This window comes from Sinohyriopsis cumingii, chromosome 9 (genome assembly GCF_028554795.1).
Source record: "Sinohyriopsis cumingii isolate HCF-2022 chromosome 9, ASM2855479v2, whole genome shotgun sequence".
Lineage (NCBI taxonomy): Eukaryota > Metazoa > Mollusca > Bivalvia > Unionida > Unionidae > Sinohyriopsis > Sinohyriopsis cumingii.
In genome coordinates this window covers 64,154,977-64,176,849 of record NC_142969.1, presented here as the reverse complement: position 1 = coordinate 64,176,849, position 21,873 = coordinate 64,154,977, and the positions used below count along the sequence as shown (strand labels likewise).

Here is a 21,873-nt window from a genome sequence, read left to right as displayed (position 1 = left end):
CCTGTATCTACACAGTCATTCCGGACTCCTGTGAAATAAATCAAGGTAAACATGATTAATTATAGAGAAAGTATAAATACACACAGGACACAACGGAAAGTGCTAATCATCGATTGATAACATCAGGCAGAATTTATATTTCATACAGGTCAGATAATTTTCAATTCGTACTCTACTTAGATTTGAAACCAGGTATGCGGGTACACGGCACTCGTCGCCTTACCTGCACACACCAGTACATAATTTCTTGAGGCTGTCCCACTAAATTGGCCCCTTCTTCTCATGCTGGTGATATGCTTGCATGTTAATTGTTATTCATAAGTGTATATACGGATAAATTCCTCATGAACTCAACATTGTTTAAACCCAAACGGAGTACTGAGAATATTATCATGTACTTCCATCTCACTGCAAAGGAATATTTTGACTGTCAGTTTCAACAGAATGTGTGAATAGATCTTAGACCGGTGTGTTACATGCATCACTATATTTTTCTAAATATAAGAAGTTAAGTCTTTGGAAATGTTGCATATGGTAAACATAGTTTTAAGCTTAGGAATGCACAACATCCACCTCTATATATCATGCTATTCCTAACTATAACATTAACAAATTATTTTGCATGCGCCTGTAATTAATCACTCCATACAGTGCATACACGTTGTCGGTATAATTGTCAATACGACACGAGTGCAGTAAATATTTATCATGTAACCCCTTTGGTATTCTCTGTCATATACAGTTGTTATCAGTTACTTGACCTAGAACAAAAAAGCAATATCAACTCTTCGATGTATATTAGCTTCCTCTGCGATCATATTCACTGGAAAAGGATGGATGTGTGGATATTTCCAGTCTGTTTTGGAATTTTAAATCTTATTTCTGGTGTATATTGTAAGTATAATTGTATGCAGGTCGCAGTTACAAATACTTTTTCTACTATACTCGGTAAAATCGACATAGAGTTTATTCGCTTCCAAGTAAAGAAGTACTTGTTGTAAGTGTTCAGTGTATTTACGCTTCGGTCCCAGGTCTAGAAATTGTCGATCTGGAACAAATATAAAACAATATTAAACCATGAAGTGTTTATTGTTGTTTTAGGCGTAAAGCCATATTTCAGAATACGATTGTCTATATAAGGCAGTCAGTATAAAAGGTTTAGTAACAATCCGGGAATACCCGTTAAGAACCATCGACCCAGGGAAATTTACTGGCAGCTCTCTCACATACCTACAGTGGCCGAGCCCAAGCCTGGAATAATTACGGACAGAGGTGAGATGGCAGTGATCAGTAACCACTCGATCAGGAGAGGCACCTGAGCTCCTAGTTTAGATCAACACGACTATTCTTCATTAAAAGTGTGACTATGATATAAAGCCAAGTGAGTTATATACAGAGGTGCGCAGTAAGGAAAATAGGCTTATATACAGCATTTGCGTGTTAGATATGTGACCTAATTCGTTATCTTTATCATTCCTTCCTCAAACCCATTTCTGATGTATAAAAGGGAAATCACCTGGCCATCGATTGTTTTGTATTTTTCTTCCTGAAGATACGACAACATTACAAAAGTAAAATAATAGATAAATAAAGTTTTGGAAGTTGTCAGAAATAAATTCAAAATCAATAAAATATTCACATTATGAAAACAGGTAGAGAGAAATAAATGTGTAAACCAGCCAGAGGACGATGCAATTAGTACGCTCATGTAAGAAACGATTATGAGGAATTCGCGCGAAATACAAATACCTAACCTTCTTAATATAATCGTTCCAAGCTTTCACTCTGGAATTAATGTAGCATGCATATATGTTTACCAAATTATACATCCCTTAATATTATGTGAATTGTATTCATTACTGTTATTGGTATTATTCTTTTTTCAACAATTCAAGAGAGAGAGAGTGAGAGAAACAGACAGAGAGATAGAAAAATGTGTAAACAGGAAAGTACCAACTGGAGTAAAACCAAGACAAAATGATGTCATTTGGTGAAATCACATAACATAACATGTTATGTTTCATGACACAAAACTTTAAGACGTATCCAAGGAGAAACGAACAAGGAAACATAAAACGAAGACAAGCTCAGAGTTTTGTCTATTTCATTTTATTTGGAATGTTTTTAAAAGACTGAATCGACGCTCGTCGCTTCAGACCTGTTGCATCGTTAAAATTGGTTGCAGAAAAATATTTAGGAGCTAATGTTCACTTTCTAAACGTGCGATGACGTTAGATCTTTTTGGATGCAATACAATCAAGGGCGTAGTTAGGTTTAGACTACGTAATATAAACTAAACTATATTAGTATGCAATATCAAAATCATGCCATAAAATCATGTGGACTTTGAATTACGAAAGAATGGACGTGTTCTAAATTTAAAAGAGGCTATAACATTGATAGTTGACAATGATGAATGAACAAATGGTTAGTTGGCACCATAATTAAATCCTTTGCTATCGATAAAATGTGTCACTTCTGGCAGTGTATGGCGGAAGGTTGAATTCATTACTAAATTTAATATTTTTCTTATTGCATAAAAGAAGGCTTAGGTCTCAAATTACAGTGGATATGTTGAAATAAATAAAGAAAGGTAATAATTATAACAAAAATAGTGTTTAATTGCTATTGCCGCAGGAATACGATATAGTAACATTTAGGAGAAGAAATTCTTTATCTTCTCAAGCCGATAGTGTGAGACTATATGAATATCGCAGCCTTGTAATTATATTAGAAGATGTACCAACGACAGCATCATTGAAATATTGAACTTCTTGAAATATTTCCATATAATTTCTGTTATTTCTCACACACTTTGTATTAAGTTAAATGTAGGGTGTTTCTTAACATCTAGTATTGTTTAACGAATATTGCTATGCATAATTGTTTCAATTTTAGGTCTAAGGTTAAGCTTTTGTGGTGAATGAAATTTTAATATTTAGCTCTTTTGAGTGTAGATGCTTTCTTTTTCACACTTGGGTGTGTACTCAAAAATCAACTTGATTTGCAAGGGATACAATTCATTTTATTCAGAATTAGTTTTTCTTGGGATTTTTAACAAGCCTCCAAATAGCCATGCATGTGCAATTAAATCTTCGTATCAGCTTCTAAAATATAACAAGTTTGCTCTGCGTTTGCCCGTTGACATCAGGCTAATAATGCGTATAACCGTCATCATTATGTGTCGTCGTTTTTGTTAGTAAACTTGCATCATCAACTATTCCTGGTGCGATAAAATAGCGAGCACGTTAATGTTTTTACCTTTTAAACCAGATTATACACTCCTTCAAATATTTCCTTTACTTTGAATGCATAACCGATATTCGTAAGTACTAAAGGCTTAAATTCATCCATGATGGCAAGCATAAAGTGATTTGACATGTTTAAATCATTTCGACTTAGATATAACATTTATATCGGTGGTTAGATATTTCGCTATACGATATATATCTGTATTCCTAAAGGCAAATCCTGAAATATTGTACATTGCGTATTTGTGAACATTGTTCATATGAATGGTTTAATATTTAACATTTGCAATTTCATTGCATTCGTTGCACACAAACCATCTGAATGCCCCAGTTAATTTAAGACAAGTGTGTACTTTGTTCTTACATATTTCCTTCTCATTCACATGGCATATAGTTACTCAACTTAAGCATGTGTAAGTTTCGATTTTAATTTTTCATTAGCTGTTATTCAAACGCATGTATTGCATAGTAAAATTACTTAATTGTTCTATATTCCTCTGTATTATTTTCTGTTGTGGAATGATATTTAGGAAATATCAGATTTACCTGACACTTGGAGTCCGTTACACATTACATATGGCATTAGTGCTGTGTAAAGGATTTTGACGGGCATTATGTTGCACTTCCGGGGCACATGTTTCCAATATTAAATATTAAACATTCAATATTAAATTAATAAGATATTAAATATTTCATCTATAGTGGTATTTATTTCTTGATTTTACAACATAAATCACTCACTTGTTATATCTGCTGATATATATATATATATATATATATATATATATATATATATATATATATATATATATATATATATATATATATATATATATATGTATGTATATAAAGAGAGAAAGATAGATAGACAGATATCAGAAAAGTTGTCATTTTTGTATCTTGTGTTCCACTTCTCGAAATTATTTCAAACAAATTCAGTCTCCTTTGCGAAAATAACTTAATTTCATTTTTTTTACTTAACTTTACATCGCTGTGATAACACAGGAATTAGGAAGAACATTTATTCTAAAATCACTTCACCTTCAGCCTTGAGGTCACTCATACGAGAATTAAATATCAAGCTCTGAAGATTTTTCATCTTTGTAATTTACAATGACCTCTGTTATCTAAAGTATTTAAACTATTATAGACGTATGTACGGTCATATGAATTTGCATTTTTCATAATATCCTCTACTTGTATCGGACACTTATAAAAGCAGTGTTTGTCCTCGTATTAGCTGTAGTTTACTTCTCCACATTGTTGTATGGTGTATTCAACACATAAACTAAAAACATTCAATAGTCATTTACCATCTTTTCCCATTAATGAGAGTATATGGGCAGAGGATCTAAAATATTCTTGCAAACTAATGCAAGAGTTTACTATCAGTTTTCACATTTTAACATCGTTTTATTTTTTGAAGATCACAAAGCAGAAATGCTACTTAAATCTAAATCAGAATAGTTGCAATAAATAATGTTTGAAGATCTATATACAAAGACCATTGTGAATAAACGAGAAACATTCACTCTTTCGCGCTTATTACGTAACATAATAATGTTGACATAAAATGAAACTTGCCACATTGCTTTTACTGTAAGACGCTTGTGGTAGGAACCAAATTACTCGTACTCCCTCTTTTGTAATAAATGAAGCATACTACATCTCCCTGAACCGTTATTTTTGCAGTTCTTTTAATTTAAATTATATATTCCTTTCATTCGATCAGCATTCGGTACAAAAATATTTATTTAAATCTCATTTTCTTGTTGAATGTTTTCAGGTAGGATTTTTCAAGCTAATCATACTGTGGTATGGTATGATGCTGATGCTACGTGCCGAAAATCCAATGGAACACTTTTCAAGCTGGATGAAACATCATTCGATGAGCATATTTTACCACAAACAAGGTTCATTGAAGATTCATGGGTAGCTGCAACTAACATCCTTGCTATGGATACTGAGACTTGTAAGGATATCATACATTTTCCCCGAATAATTTTCAATAGCATTTATTCAAAGCTTGTTGTACCTAACGGATAGACCTTTAGGCAACGAAGTAAAAAAAAATATGACATATTCATGACGACTGAAGTATTGAGGGTGTCGATGTTTAGCATTGATTTATTTTATAGCTTAATTGGAAAGAATAAATTTGTGAAGTGCATTCACTTGTGAGGATATCCCGCAACACCGAGTCTGGCACTATATGATTATTGATATACAGTGTGGCCAAGTTATGAAAATGATCAATCTGTCAAAGATGCTTTAAAGTACGTAACATTAAAATAAAAGGTAACTATTGTAAACTACTAAAAATAAAGCCATATAATCTTTTCGTGGAAAAACAATAACATTGCAATCACTCCATATGCTTCAACCATATTCAACCAAATGTAATATATTATACACGTAGTTATTCATTGGAGGATTATAAATTTCTAATTAATATTCAATCACATTTTAGATTTTTTCACTGAATCTAATCTGTGAAATTTGACTTGAATTAAGAGGCAAACAAAACAGCTCTTTACTTTCTACTTTTCTGGGTTATTAGGTCACCCTAGTTATATATTCTGAAGTTCTTAATACATTAATGACTACTCAAGACGTCTTCAATCATTACGAATCAATCATTTCTAAATTGTTTTATTCATTTTGCATCATATTTCAGAGAAGAAAAATCCTGTTTCGCAGAACTGGTTAAATAAATACACATATTAAAAATCTGAATTTTGACATTTTAAAAGTTTTATTTACATGAATCATTTACATTTCAGGAGGATATGGATACTGTTATTTCAAAACGTCTTTTTCTTAGACTTCCGTGGTGTCTTGTACAAGAATATGATAAGACATACTCATAAGAAAGAAAGAAAACAAAGTAAAGAAATAAAGAAAAACAGGCATGCTTGTCTTTTACTGCAGCATGAATATTAAATGTCGAACAAAGTAAGCTTGTAGATTTATTGATTGCCAAATGAATAATTTAACTCGAAGATTTCACCTTTCCTAACCTCTTGGCCAAAATGTGATTTCATTATATCGTTGCTTTTTAAGGGAAGGTTTATTCTCTTGTTAAAAACCTCTTGAACTATGGAAAACAAACATAAGGAATTAGTGATATATCGTTATAATGGATTTAACTTTAATTTTAATGACAGGAAGATAAATTAGTATGCAGTCAAAAAAGTAAGTGATTAAAATAATATGTCTATTTTCGCAATTCATCGTATGATGAGTAGAATGAGGAATGGATTAATATATATATAATGACCCGCTTTTATGAATGAATATATGTATATATGTTTATGTCCCGATATGTATGGAATATTATAATTCTTTCCTCCTTCCAATTTTCTTTTTTTTTCTACCTAATGCGTATACTTCTGTCTACATTCGTCCTATAGTCATAAAACGTTTCTTTTCGCTATCACAAAAACTAGGTTTCGGAAAAAATCATTGCAATTTTGTAATTTTATTATTCAACCCATGTTCTTGCAAGCATTTCGATTTAAGACATAATAAGCATGCATTCAAAAAGCCGTATTTCTCTAAAAGTCAGATGCTGCAGACGGTTTTGAGAATTTATGATTGCCTCTTAATTTGATTAATATGCATATGTCTTTTGGAAATTAAGTCCGAAATTGTAATTGTGACTCTTACCTTTATTTCAAAGATTTCAGAACCTTTCCAACCACTAACAATTACAGATGTGTAGCTGTTGAAATTCAACAAAATTGTTCAATACAGTATTGGCACAAATCATGTAATGCTGAATACGGACCGATATGCGAATGGAACAATGGTAAGATCAATTTATCAATGTGTATGGTACATGGTACATGTTTAAGTCGATAATATCGATTACACAGTTTACCTAAAGATCATGAACTTATCTGAAATAGGCACCACCTTAATGCCAGAGAGCCATATATATGTATGTGTGTGTGTGTGTTTGTTTGTTGTGTTTCTGAGCAACAAAACCCTGTACACACACTGCAGTGTATTATTCACTGCTAGATTGTACCATATAAGGGGATGTGTGCTTAATCATGGCAAATGATTACTGTAAGAAATCAGAGTTTGTCTTTTCTTAACACATGTACAAGTACATTATGGTAAATATATCACCCTTAATCTGTGTTCATGCTCATAGATTTTCCTTTACTGAATGTTCTAGCATAGGAGGAGATGTTGTATTGCATCAAATCAAATTCAACCTCAGCATTACTTTGTGTTCTTCAGTTAGAAAGGGATGTGCACCTGCAGATGCAAACATTCAAGCCGCCGCCATATCTCTCAGAATAACGTGAAGCTCATTATGTTATGTGTGATAATGCTAGAGGGGTTCCATATGTTAGGGTATATATATATTAAATGTATATGTTTATGTTCGCTACTCATGTTGTTTAATAACTACACGTGTAGTCAGGAATGTACAGTGAATTTGTCTCTAAGAGTTTTAATCGGCTATAGAAACAAAATGAAACAATCTTTAACTGTATATCTACAAACCAAATGGTTATGTGCTCATGCATGCCTACATACATACATACATACATACATGCATACAGACATCCTTTCATACCTATAGACATGCAGTCAAACAGACAGACAGTATGATTCATATGGATATAATTCATGCGACATTGTAAACTTTCAAATTTGTATCCCTTCAAATTCCTAACAGTTATCTGTATAACCACCCACCCATAAAAACTCTATGCACAAACAATATCATGAAAAACGAATTATAGTTCGTGGACTTTGTGTACAGCATGTAATAGAACAATAATGTTTGTCATTATACTGATAAGCAAGGTTAAAACAAACGATAGAAGATGTTAATGCATTTAACACTGATATATATATATATATATATATATATATATATATATATATATATATATATATATATATATATATATATATATATATATATATATATTCTTTTACAGCAGGCCGTCAGTGGATAAATGGAGGTATGATGGACTGGAAATTAGCAAGTCAATTTTGTCAAAGGCTGGGCAAACGGCTGGCAGAATCAATAAACTCATGGCGATTATTCAATCGGGGCCAATGTCAACGTGGCTTTTACTGGACAGGAATGGTCATACAAGTCATATTTCAAAAATGAAAGCGTACGCATTGATGTTATATACGTTTTGGATAAGTAAAAACATGATCCACTCATCATTTAAAGTGGCTTGGGTATCTAAATTATTTACATCATAAAGAAATAAATGCCTAAATGTGCATTGTGGTTTTGGTAAGAAAATCTAGAGATAATAGATACTTGTATAATCGCATTAACTAATATAACAGCATAAGGAGAAATGCATGTTTAGCATACTTGTCCAAGCAAAGGTGAAATATTTTGTTCTGTGAGTGTAAAAACGATAACAATATTCTGAAATATTTTAACGGATTCATCCTCCCATGAGGCATGATTGTGAAGTTTTTCATAGTATTGGAAGTTTGTCATAAAGAAATTTACAAAATATTATATCACATTTACTGATTGCCGTGTGCAGATGATGTCTTTCCAGTGTTATAACTCTAAGGTCATAAACTAAGTAACATAAAGAAGCAGAACTAATAAATCTGTAAAAGATAACAAATAATTGAATTATCAAAGTCATAAATGAAAATGTGATAGGAACTTAAAGTATTATGAAGTGAATCCAACATAATTGTTATACAGGTTTATGAAAGTCCAACCTGAATGAAAAATTTCTTAAAAATTTCAAAATCGGAAATGACACCAAGAACCGTCACGTCGACAAGTTGGAATTGTCCGGAATTCCCTCGAAAAATATATAAAAATTCCAGAATAATAGTATAGTTCAAAATGAGCGTTTCTATTTCCAAGAACAGACCAAACAACTATTTTTTTTTCCTGTTGAATAATATCTAAGTACAAAATAAAACACTACTACATACTCAGAACAGGAATACAAGACGTAAGAATGGTTCCAAAATACGAATGATTCCTTATGTACACCGTCGAATGTGACTGTATCTTACGATTGACCCCACATGACAGAATACACTACTTATTTTACGTAGAGTTTGCCTAATCACGTGACTCAGCCCAACCAATTGAAATTGACTTATTTTTTCCGAAAAGACGAAACCCCATCAGCCAATGAGAAATTAAGCCAATGGTGCCGTCAAATCTCATTGCTAATAACTGACAACACATAAGTGCACATCTATTTATAGATCCTATTTAATTTACGTTATTCTGCGAGCCAGTTCACGTAGACAAATTTATTACAGAAGATAGTATTTACAACTAACCATCATGACTAAAATTTACAAATTTGAAACAAAATCATGTACCAAGAGTTATAAAAATATAGATATGCATAACACCATGAATTTTTCACCCTTATATTTTGGTGCAAATTTTATACATCATGACTGTTTACACCTACGATCCGAAGACAAATAATGTATACTTTTATTTTTTACAGCCAAACTACAAATTGAATGCTTGTGGTATACTTCAAAAGCATGTCTTGTCGTTTGAGAATTGCTCCAAACTTCTACGTCCACTATGTGAGAAAGGTAAGTGTGTGTGTGTGTGTGATTTGGATTTGTATCGTAGCTTTAACAATTGTTCAGTCATATTGCTACCATATCTGCAGTGTGACAGTTTAAAGTGATGTTTATCACTGGGTCATCATGCCGCGACATGTAGCATGATATCACACCCAGGCACATTATCCTGACACCATGCCGACCAGTCCTAACACTAACCTCTTAATGCTGAGCGCCAAGCGAGGTAACTGTTAGTACTATTGTTGTAAGTCTTTGGTATGACTTGGCTGGAGATCGAACCCACGACCTCCCGAATCCAAGGTGGATGCTCTAACCACTAGGCCACTGGAGCGGTCGTGACATAGGTAAAAGGATATATTAATTTTTGCAATTTAGGAGTATTAGGCTCAAATCTGGAAAATATATCGCGTCAACTGTAGTATCCTCTACAATATATCAGGATATGTTATGTTATCACTCTGTGTAACATCAAAATAAAAACACTACGGAGCAACAATATATTTCATTAATGCGAATGCTACTGTAGTTTCATCGTTTCTTGCATGTATGTTAACAATCCAATTACTATTACATTAAGTATAAATGAGTTTTCTATCTTACCATGGGGTACGCAATCTTTTGTACCTGTCCATGAGTTGAAAAATAAATGCATCGCTGTCACTGACAAAGAATTAAAAATACGGCAGTATCCTATCTACTTATATAGACAATATACTGGACTGTTCGTGCTAAGCACTACGACTGACATTTCAGAAAACGCAGATCTAGCTACCAGTCAAAATAAAAATTGATGGGTAACTGATTTAGCCACCTGTTAGTAAAAAATTGACATATTTCAGCTAGAAACGTCAGCTTATCTACATATATGATTGTCAATGTTTCAATGTTGCGAAATTACAGCAAGGGTAAAATATCCTTGGCACTCTTTCAAAAATCCAACTTTTCGTAAGTTTAGTATACAGCATATACGAAGGCAAAAAACATTATATACAAATCTCCAGGTTTTTTTTATGTTATCACTGTTTTCTGAGAACTTTTAAATTGGGGAATGCCCTAATATATACTGTATTAATTGATAAATTACGATGCTAATGTGTATTTATTCTTTGGCAATCCATCTATAAAAAAAAGCTTTGAATATTTTTGTCTTTAATCCAAAGATTGATCTCATATGAATTTGGCAAAAGTATATTGTACAGAACACATCAACGGGATCATGAAGACAACTCTTATTATGATAAGCTATCCAAAACTGTAAACATTTGCCGTGAATTAACGACAACTGTAATGGTGTCTGTAGTTGCAAGATACGTGATGCATTCCACGTAATGCTGTAATGGATACATAACTGGTTAGTTTACAAAGGAAAACTCTGGTTACCTCTGTACCGTTTGCACTTTGTTGGTGCGCTAGACCAATAATTAAAGACAAATTTCGTGTTTAAAGAGTAAATACTCAAATGTGAATCTTGCTTAGATGAATTGTTTTGATAAAAGCAACTTTGTACATCTTTCTAGTTGTTACTAGCCAGTTAGCTTGCAGATCCAAAAAAAAAAAAAAATTGGGGATAATACAAGATAATATGATCATTGTACCAGCAAAGGCGAAATACATATAAAATAAAAATGTTAAGCGCATCTCCCTTAGGTATGGTCACGCCCAACATAAACACCACAAACTAATACAATATTGTTGCGTATTCAAAATGCTAATGAATCGCTGTTCAATCTCAATTCCAGCCATATGGTGGATCAGTATGTTATGCAATCTCTCTAACCTAAACGTGTCACACTCGAACGGCATATTTCGCATATACTCTTTTAATTTGGCAAATTTCGCGGAAAGAGAAATCGTAAATAATGTGGCATAATTCAATACGTAGCGTACATAGTTATTTTGACTATGTTAACATTCAATTACTGTATATATGTATTTACTAATTTTTCAAAATTACAATGTCGATCAATGAGATAACAAACCAAAACATACACGAACAAAAATGGGAATACTATGAAATAAATCTGTATCTAAGACTGCAGAAACTTCCCCATCCACTAACATAAAAACTATTATAATTAGTAGTAGTAGTAGTACTAGTAGTAGTAGTAGTTGTAGTATTGATGTTGTTACCCCTGTTTCCAATAAATGTGTCAGGATTACCTTGTTCCATTTAATTGGTAAACAATCATAAATCCAGATAACAAGGGTTGATACATTGATATTACTTGCGCTGAAAAAGCATGGAGACCAGTCTTTTCGGACTTCCCCTTCTAATATTGTTTTCCCAAATTCTACACTCTATTTTGTATATAGTTATGGAGGAAAGCATTTAATGGGATAGATATTAAAGAAAATTTCAATGCAATTTCTCAGAACAAAACATGGCCTCTCTTAGCTTTTTCAGTACAAGCGGGATTTAAAACGGACACGTAATAAATCCATATTCATCATATTCATTACTATCGACGCACTAGAATTCTGTCCCACGTTATTGTAGATACATTCTTTGACAGTTCTGAAAAACATTTACAGGATGTGACACTTGGACTTAAATGTATTGTACACTCTTTCAAACTTTACCTAAGCACAATAACTCTCGTATTATAGTAATGACGTCTTGAGATGAGGAAATTTGTATTGATATTGCATTTCGATTAGCATTTGGTGCAAATAAAGGTGATCTTACGGGTATCTTCACTAGGTAATGAATGTCGCTAGATATACGGTACTCTTTGAATGTATACATTTATTGCAACTCCATTAAGACAAAAATCTGCAATGCAACGTTAGGAATGTGACGGACTCTACTAGTTGTAAGACATTTTAAATACCACTTTTCATGTATATGTAAGACATTACGACCTTACGACCTTACAATACGTATCAAGAAAGAGAGAAAACCAACAAGTTTTATATAATTAACAAATATATTTATGTCTCTGAAATCCAAGTGAAAAGGTAAAAATGACCCACAATATGGTGAATGAAATCATGAAGTCATAAATGCTCTCTCAGTTCCAAAAGTAATGAGTAATCCGACTGAGTTGCAAAGGTATTCTGAATGACGGTCTGTAATAATAATAATAATAATAATAATAATAATATGGACTTAGTGCAGCGTCTAATTTTTAGAAGCTCTATGCGCTTTACAATATTACATAATACTGGACATGCATTACGAAATAATACAAAAAGGAAAACATGAAATTACAAACCAAAACATGTTATGTTGGCAAAAATGAGGATTGTAGACAGTATTAAGTCGATAAATCCTGTCTTGTTGTCGAAATATGTTTCATATTAGAAACGAATTAATATGTTATAATCTAAAAATGTCCTTAAATGAATTAACAGTAATTCCGTAACAGCTATACATATCCAAAGGTCACTGACATATATTTTTCAATTATTCTAAATAGTTCGAGCACTTTAATTCCAACAAACGACTAAATTAAGTAAATAAATTCCACTTAATATAACTGAATAATGTATATGAATGGTGGTTCTACAACAATAATATTTCTACGTAACATTTGTGTAATATAAATTACTAATAAGCAATACAAATGCAGTGTACGCTTGAATCAATCATCTTGAGACTTCGAAATAACTCTATCGGTAAACTCGTTCAGCTGATTTAGCATTAGCGAATCGAGACCGGTCGGCTTGATATTTTCAAGGACTCATGTCCTTGTCGGATCACATGATGTCTACTTGAACAATAGTATACTTCTACCTTGGAACTTTATAAATGAATGTACGCCTGATAGTTGGTTCACCTTTAAAGTGCTATCTATGGTCATAGGATATTAGTATTAAAATCATCAATAACATTATGGTCCTTTCAAAACAGTATATATATATATATATATATATATATATATATATATATATATATATATATATATATATATATATATATATACATGTATATATACATAATTTGAAATGTTTATTGGTTTTTCTCAATCAATGTATATTATGTATACCTGTGCTTTCTTACTGACTTTAATACAACTCAATTAATCATCTGCCTGTGTAGAAGCACCTATTTTGTAAACATCATACTACAATGCTTATATGTCTATATGATTGTAGATCAGATATTCAAATCATTATTAATTGAGGCTAACATGTCTATTTGAATCTGGGTCTATGAAACTAGTATCGCACTTGGAGATTTCTGAACTTGTTGACAACTTTGAATGGTTTAGCAAGGACATTGACATACACCATTGCTCTGTTATTGCGTCTTACCGTTTTATATCAATGTGTTTTCGCTGAAATATTACTAGTTCCTATCGTAACAGCCGATGTGGTATCAGTATTATTGTTAAGTTTTTAATATTCGTGATTTATTATTTAAATTATTCACTGGAATTACAGTTATTTTGCAATTACAGTCAATGACATGTCAGATTATATTTTTTTATTGCATCAGGAGACTGTTAACAAATTAACACATCACTACTTTAAAGTCCATTAACACTTTAGCCCATTCATTAATACAGATACATCGGCATATTCAATATTCGAATGCAGCTGTAAAACCACTGGAATTTAAATGGATACATATAGATTAGGACTTATGTCAATACTTTAGAACCATTTGCATATTTGGATACTTGTTATTTTGTCCTTGATTGGTATAAGATAACTTATCTATAGTTTGTATAAAGGACATTTGTACTTGATGATATACGGGCGTGCTCATAAAGTAATTCACGACATTTCAAATACATAGTGTTGTAGTCTTATGCAGGTTTATAAGCTGTTTTTTTTTCTTCCGCAACAGAAGAAAAAACTACTACAAGACCTCCGCATCGTTACTATGATTCAACCATTACTACGCTGTATTCATTCTTAAAGACCCCTGCCACAGCATTTAAGACAACATCTCGGACAATGTATAAGACTCCATCTAGGACAACGTCTAAGTCATATTTATTTGAAGTGGCATCACAGAGGAGTAACACCATTAACTGGATTTCTGCTGTAGGCAAGGAAGAAAACAGATCATCTTTTCCGTCAGAGACAAACACTGAAAGAGACATCAGTGTAAGCCACTTACCTGAGTCGAAATCAAATTCACCTGGTATAGTTAAAATATTTTATTATTTTCCTCATGAAGTTCGTTTATATTTTTGATATTTTTTATTGTTTTATATCTTACCGTTTAAAAATTGTACGCAGACATGTGCAGACATTTATCAAGCATTTTTATTGATTGATTCCAGAGAACACATCTATTACCCCTTCACTTTTGTAAAAGAAATTATAGTTCAAACGCCTCCGTCTCCTCCATCGTGCATATAAAATATATCTCTGTAAACCCTAAACATATGTGGCAGTTTTATTCATTATTAACAGTTTAACGATTCATAAAACTGTAAAATGAAAAGGGTTTTTATAACATTTTTATAAAATTTCCCTAAATCATCCACTCTGTTTGACAGCTACCTTTACAAATTGGCAACATTTTCTGATCTTAATAACATTAATAATACCTCTTTATAGTCATCATCCACGAGAATATCTGATTTAATACGACTTTAATGTATGTTGAAATGTTTAGTATCCGGACTGTAAAATGTTTTGATAGATGAACATGATATAAATCTTATTTTACTGAAAAAACAGTGCCAAAGTTGTTGTTGGAGATTTTAGAAAATGTTTCATCTGTTTCGAATTTGCATGCAATTATGTGACCTAACTGGTGAATCAGCAATTACATATTAGTGTGTTACAATTTTGTTTCTTTTCAGACATTGGCGTTATTGTCGGTCCTGTCCTTGGAGGTATCGTCTTTCTTTTGCTTTGTGTTCTCCTTGTAATGATTTTACGGAAGAGACGGTCACAAGGGTTAGTCTATTGATGGCAATTCTAATATACAATATGAGTTTAGAAGTATAATAACATGGCATACTGCCACATAAATGGTACACTTTACATAATGGCTTTGCGGTTTCAACACGTTAGCATATCATTTGCTTTAAACGTGATTAAACGCTTGAAATGTTTGCTCACTATTCATGTTATAGATTAGAACATACCGTAGGAATGCTCTTTGTGCCGGATTCTGGAAACCTGTTGTTTGTGCTATTACCATCAACAATATAGCGGTCTTCTTTCCAATCGGTAGTCCAACCCTATGTATAATTCTCTGAATGCCAACTTAAGTTGAGAATGCACCCTACCCCCGGATCAAGCGAGGATACAGTCAACTTTTATGTGTAAATAAACGTACCCCTTTTACACATTGAAGGTCCACAAACGCTGACCTACCACTGACAGAACTTTATCGAGCTTCAGCATTCTTCCAAATCAAGGATAATGCTAATATTAGGTCAAATAACATTTAAATTTGAACAATACACCACAAAACGTTTATAGTCTAGATTTAGTAAAATTTCTGTATCCAGTATTCACCACTTCACACGAATATTCTACAACTGGAGCACTACATTTGTATACAGTATCCATCAATGCATATGTGATATATGCGCATAGTGGAATAGATAATCAATTCGGTGGAATCTTTCTAAATAGAATATCGAAACCATGCATATGGTGCATTTAGTCCTTCGACTCATTTGATCCGAGTGCACTGCGTGATATCAAAAATAAAATACATCAGATATCCAGTGTAGAAAACTGACATTGTCTATGACAAATGTTCTATTAGTTTAGATGGACAGTTGCTCCATGAATTAATATTGGTGGAGGAAAATCTGCTTTGAAATATTAATGGGTCTAGAATTGTATATAATTGATTCAACTTGTGTTCTGGTATATTTGTTACTTGCAAGACTTAATAGGTGCAAATTCTGAGCCGGAATGTAATGGATATTGCAAATCATCTGTCATTATTTTATATGTAAACACTAAACAGAAAAATAGAGATATGTGATAAAACGACTTTCAGATATAACACATTGAATAATTTTCAACATTTCCGATGCACGCACAAACCTGGAAATTATTAAACTGGTTTCATACGTTCAATATTAAATTATTTCTTTTTTGAGATCATATAATAAGGGCAATTGTTGTCATTATAAAAACGCTGCAATGAATGCAGTTCCCGAAAAGATTGATATTGACAATCTTATTTTCAAAAAATTTCAAACGATAATCACAATGACACCAATCGCATATGTATAACGGGATCAGAAAGATGCACGAGTCTCCAATGAAAACATTTTTAACTGCCTTCCCAATATGGAGACATGTATACGTGCTATAATATAGTTTCAACCCATATATATATATATATATATATATATATATATATATATATATATATATATATATATATATATATATAAACAACATAAAGATTCTTGTATTGAAATTTCATACAGTTTTACAAAATACCTAGTATTAAGGTAAGTATGATAAAAAGTATCTAAAATGATTAAAGTAACTTCTATTAATTAATATGTTTATCTCTCCATTCGCAATATCTATACGCAACAAATAACAATCTAGTAGAGAGTTATCATTTTGGATTTACACGTATTTAAACAAAGGAGAAATGAAGATCCGCTCAATTTTTCATTTGAAATATGTGATTATTTGTCAAATTGGAAACTTTCGAAGCGTTTGTCCAACATATTGCATGATTCATGCAATAGGCTACCAGATATGACATCAGTTGATATGCAGTATGTGTTCCAACGTAGAGAAACAAACATTTGCATTGAAGCTACTATTATATGGACTTTCACTAATACACTGGGAACATCAACGTCTGTTACATTTACATCTTTTAACATTTTCGGTCCGTTTATGTCGTATCAAAACTCTTGAACTTTCATGAATCTTCTACAATCAATAATAGTATTGATTGTATAATGTGATATGATGATATTTTAATTTGAAAAGCTGAAGAATTTTTTTTGTATTAAATGTAAGTCTTATATTATGTAATGAAGGATTTTATGGTATTTTAAAAGGAATTCTTTATTTTTTCTCTTTCAAAATTACTGTATTTAAAGCATCATTCTGAGCAAGAATACTGATTTTTCCCATCAGAATCAGTTACATGCATACGGTAATTCCCGCTTAAAAATGTTTTAATTCATTCAAATAATTTGTACGTGACGATTGTGTGATATGGTATGCAGTTATTGTTTCGCATGGTTATAAGATACACCGTTTCTATTGCATGACCTGGCATGAAAAAAAACCAAAAGATTTATAGAAATTAGTATTATCACTTGTTCATCGTATTTAAGTCTAAAAACGATACATGCATGCTAGATGCAGTATAAGCAGTTTAAATGTGAGATGAACATTTTTAGGTGATGAGGATATTTCTGCGGTTCTTTTGTACCTCTCTCTCTCTCTCTCTCTCTCTCTCTTTCTATATATATATATATATATATATATATATATATATATATATATATATATATATATATATATACACACACATTTATAATGGAGAGATACATTAAAGAAAGTTTATCATTGCTTAAAATGTTCGTTTATATACTAGTTAAAATACAGTTTATTGGAATGTTTTCCTTATTTCAGAAATGAAAAATCAGATGCAACTAAGCATGCGGAGAAGACAAATTCGACGAGACTGAACAAGGCACTGATCCCAACGTATTCGGTGGATAAACAAAACGTTGTGATGCAGCCTGGAATTAATAATGAAGCGTATGTTTCCTACACAAGTTATCCCGAGAAAAGAAACCGTTGTAAAATGGAGGAAATTTCAAATTGCAATAATTATATTTATTCCGTGGTGGGTTCCGAGTCCATTTTTGCAAATTATGCAACAGTTAAACCATCTGCCGTCCGAAAAGCTAACGAAAATAGCACAAATTTCACTTCCGGAGTTAATGAAGAACTGGATGATCAAAAAGAAATGGAAAGTGAAAATGATTTTTATGATAAAGATAACTTTCTTGTCAGCGACTGTCCCAACATGCAGACTGAAATTATTTATATAAATCAGTCAGGTAGTATTCATGATACAAATCATGAATATGGCAGAACTCTTTGCCAAAGTAACGGGGTGTATGACAAAGCGAAGACTGGAGACTTTGGTGAATATGACACGACATACGTCACAAGAAGGGACAAAGATTTTACTTATGATCATGTATAATGGTCAAAATTAAAATGTAAAACCAAACCTGTTGAAAATTTAGATATGATTCATAAGAAATACTAAATGTGTATTAATATCTTGTCAAAATAACAAGTAAATGTGAAAACGGTACAAATTCTTAACTCATAAACCTCACGAGCACGCATGTATGTATGTAAGTATCTATGCATATATATATATATATATATATATATATATATATATATATATATATATATATATATATATATATATATGTATGTATGTATGTATGTATGTATGTATGCCTGTATGCATGTTTGTATGTATGTATGTATGTATGTATGTATGTATGTATGTATGCATATGTATGTCTGTATGCATGTCTGTATGTATGTACGTACGTACGTACGTATATGTATGTATCTATGTATGTATGTATTTTTAAAGGTAGGGAGGTGGGCTTGCATGCGTCCCATGGGGCTCGCATGCGTTTCATTTACCTAAATACTTTAATTTCATGCATGGCGAACACCGAAGAATCTACATGACGACATGAATCAGTTGTTTTGTAAATAAAAATTTACAATGGTTCTCTCTATGTATATATAGATTCATTGATTTTGGATTCAATAACAGCACATTTTGTACTTATATTTCTATTATGTAATTGTGCTTGTAATAGTTCTTTACTGATGACATCTGGCATAAAAATAGATCAGTATAGATAATTCCCTCTAATTTGTTACATTGTATTTTGTCATATTTGGTCCTAGTTCTCTTTGACTGATATGAAGGCCGATTTGAAGTATGTTCATGTATTTATTTATTTATGCAATATCAATTACTAATCCTGATACCCATCGGGTATTCTCTCACCGATGTAAAGGCCGACTTGGAGTCTGTAAATTGATGCAGTTCTGTCATATCAATTAATATTGAGCTGTTTTTCACGTTGTAAAGGTTGCCATGAATGCATGCAAGATGTCCGACGTTCTGGATAGCCGTTTTCTAACATTGTTTTACGCAAAGTGGATACTTCGGTGGAGGAAAAAATCAAGACCCTCAGTGCATCGCATCATATTTAGATTTTAAGGTGTATTGATTAGTGTTTTCTTATATATATATATATATATATATATATATATATATATATATATATATATATATATATATATATATATATATATATATATATATATATATACATCTCTGTGTGTGTGTGTGTGTGTGTGTATGAATGGGCTTGCTCCACAGTTTTTGAACAAACCGCCATCACGTAATACTAACCAGGCAACCCGTTTATGGCACGATGGACCCTCATTAATTGCTTTAAATGATCACTCCTTGGCTCTTCACACTACATTGTGCTCTACAGTAAACGACCTAGAACTACATTCAGCATTACCTAAATGTAAACGGAAGCGGAAAATAGAAACGTTGTATCAAAGCTGGCCAGCGTAGAACAGGAAGAAGAATTCCAGTTTTCTCCCTTATTTCTACTCAGCAATTTAAAAAAGTTGGAAAGTTAATTTAGATGACCTAATTCAAATCACGATTAATTCGTCAACCTTTGTGTCAACTATCCAAGAGATACCTCTGCGTATTGCATCATTCAATGCCCATTCAGTAGGACCACGGGAAAAGCGCACATAAATAGTTAATATTATCAACGAACAGAATATTGACATCTTTTTCCTAACAGAAACATGGCTAAAAACATCAGGTGATGAGCCCAAGGGTGTGGACCTACTCCATCAAGTCGTTCCCCCGAAATTCTCGCGGAGGTGGAATTGCTGTCATCACATAAAACGTCTTAGCCACAGCACAACATTCAAGTTCGACCACACATCGTTTGAACAAGTGCAAACCACACTCACACTGGAGTAAAAGTCAGTCCATGTTTTCTTCCTATACCGCCGTCCTCCTAGAAGAAAAAACAAGCTGCCCGACGCTCTAATTTTGGAGCAGTTTCCGAATCTTCTGGACTATGGTAATTTGATAGGTGGCAATCTGGTTATTCTTGAAGATGTCAGCGTTCACTTTGACTGTCCCGGAAACCCAAATACATCAAAACGCATGGATACCATTAATGTTTTCAATCTCAAACAGTCAGTTAACCAACCCACCCATAAACAGGGTCACATTTTAGACTGGATTCTTCATAGAACTGGTGATAACTTTCTACGGTCCTCCCTGGTACATCATGACCTTGCATCAGATCACCCCTGCATGATATGCTATCTTGATGTATTAGTCCCTAATCTTCCACCTTTATCTGCGATAAATAGAGTCAAACTAATGCACGGCATCCAAGCTAACATAACAACTTGCTTACCTCCTACCGCAGAACTTCTTGATCACTGCCTGCATTCCTTCCTTGACAAACATGCCCCAGCTACCAAGTGCAGAGTATTAATTCAAAGTGTTCTCCATGGTATAGCAGTGTTAGGGACCAGCTTCGCACTGCTACAAGAGACCTCCGTAAAGCTGAAAGGCTTTGGCTTTCCACCAGACTCACTATTCATAAACAAATCTATGAAGCCGCTTAGAAGAATGTCACAAATATAGTCCATGCAGCGAAATCAGCCAACTATACTACTAAGATCATGAAAAGTTCCAGCTGTAAAGAGCTCTTCGAGATTACTAACAAGCTAATGTCAATGAACAAGTCTACACCACTTATAACTTCCTTCTGTCCAGTCGACCTTCCGAACATGTTTGCAAATTTCTTCCGTGACAAAGTACAAACCATTAGATATAAACTTGACACCACAATTTCAATCGACTCGTCTTCACCATACATTTGGGATACAGAAATTCGCAACCATTTACAGCATTTGAACCTCTCTCTATGGATTTTGTACGTACATTCCTGATGACGAGTGCACCAAAGTCTTGTGAACTTGATCAAATTCCAACATCACTGCTGTTTGAGTGATCAGATGCATTATTACCTTCACT

General features: G+C 32.6%; 1 protein-coding gene across 1 annotated transcript; it reads left to right on the top strand.

Moving 5' to 3' along the window:
- Positions 1–774: 774 nt before the first annotated feature.
- On the top strand, positions 775–19,101 carry LOC149791925 (uncharacterized). Its single transcript, XM_089969293.1, has 8 exons — positions 775–894; positions 5,038–5,223; positions 6,934–7,062; positions 8,216–8,398; positions 9,737–9,830; positions 14,620–14,919; positions 15,590–15,686; positions 18,366–19,101. Exons 6-8 carry the CDS (start codon positions 14,730–14,732, stop codon positions 18,946–18,948), a joined length of 870 nt encoding a protein of 289 aa, XP_089825419.1. The 5' UTR covers positions 775–894; positions 5,038–5,223; positions 6,934–7,062; positions 8,216–8,398; positions 9,737–9,830; positions 14,620–14,729; the 3' UTR covers positions 18,949–19,101.
- The last annotated feature ends 2,772 nt before the right edge of the window (positions 19,102–21,873 follow it).

What these genes read in the sequence shown, in the direction of transcription:
- LOC149791925 (XM_089969293.1), top strand. Translation starts at nt 14,730, where the DNA reads ATGTATAAGACTCCATCTAGGACAACGTCTAAGTCATATTTATTTGAA. An exon ending in GTCGAAATCAAATTCACCTG is followed by an intron (nt 14,920 to 15,589) that starts GTATAGTTAAAA and finishes GTTTCTTTTCAG; the next exon opens with ACATTGGCGTTATTGTCGGT. An exon ending in CGGAAGAGACGGTCACAAGG is followed by an intron (nt 15,687 to 18,365) that starts GTTAGTCTATTG and finishes TCCTTATTTCAG; the next exon opens with AAATGAAAAATCAGATGCAA.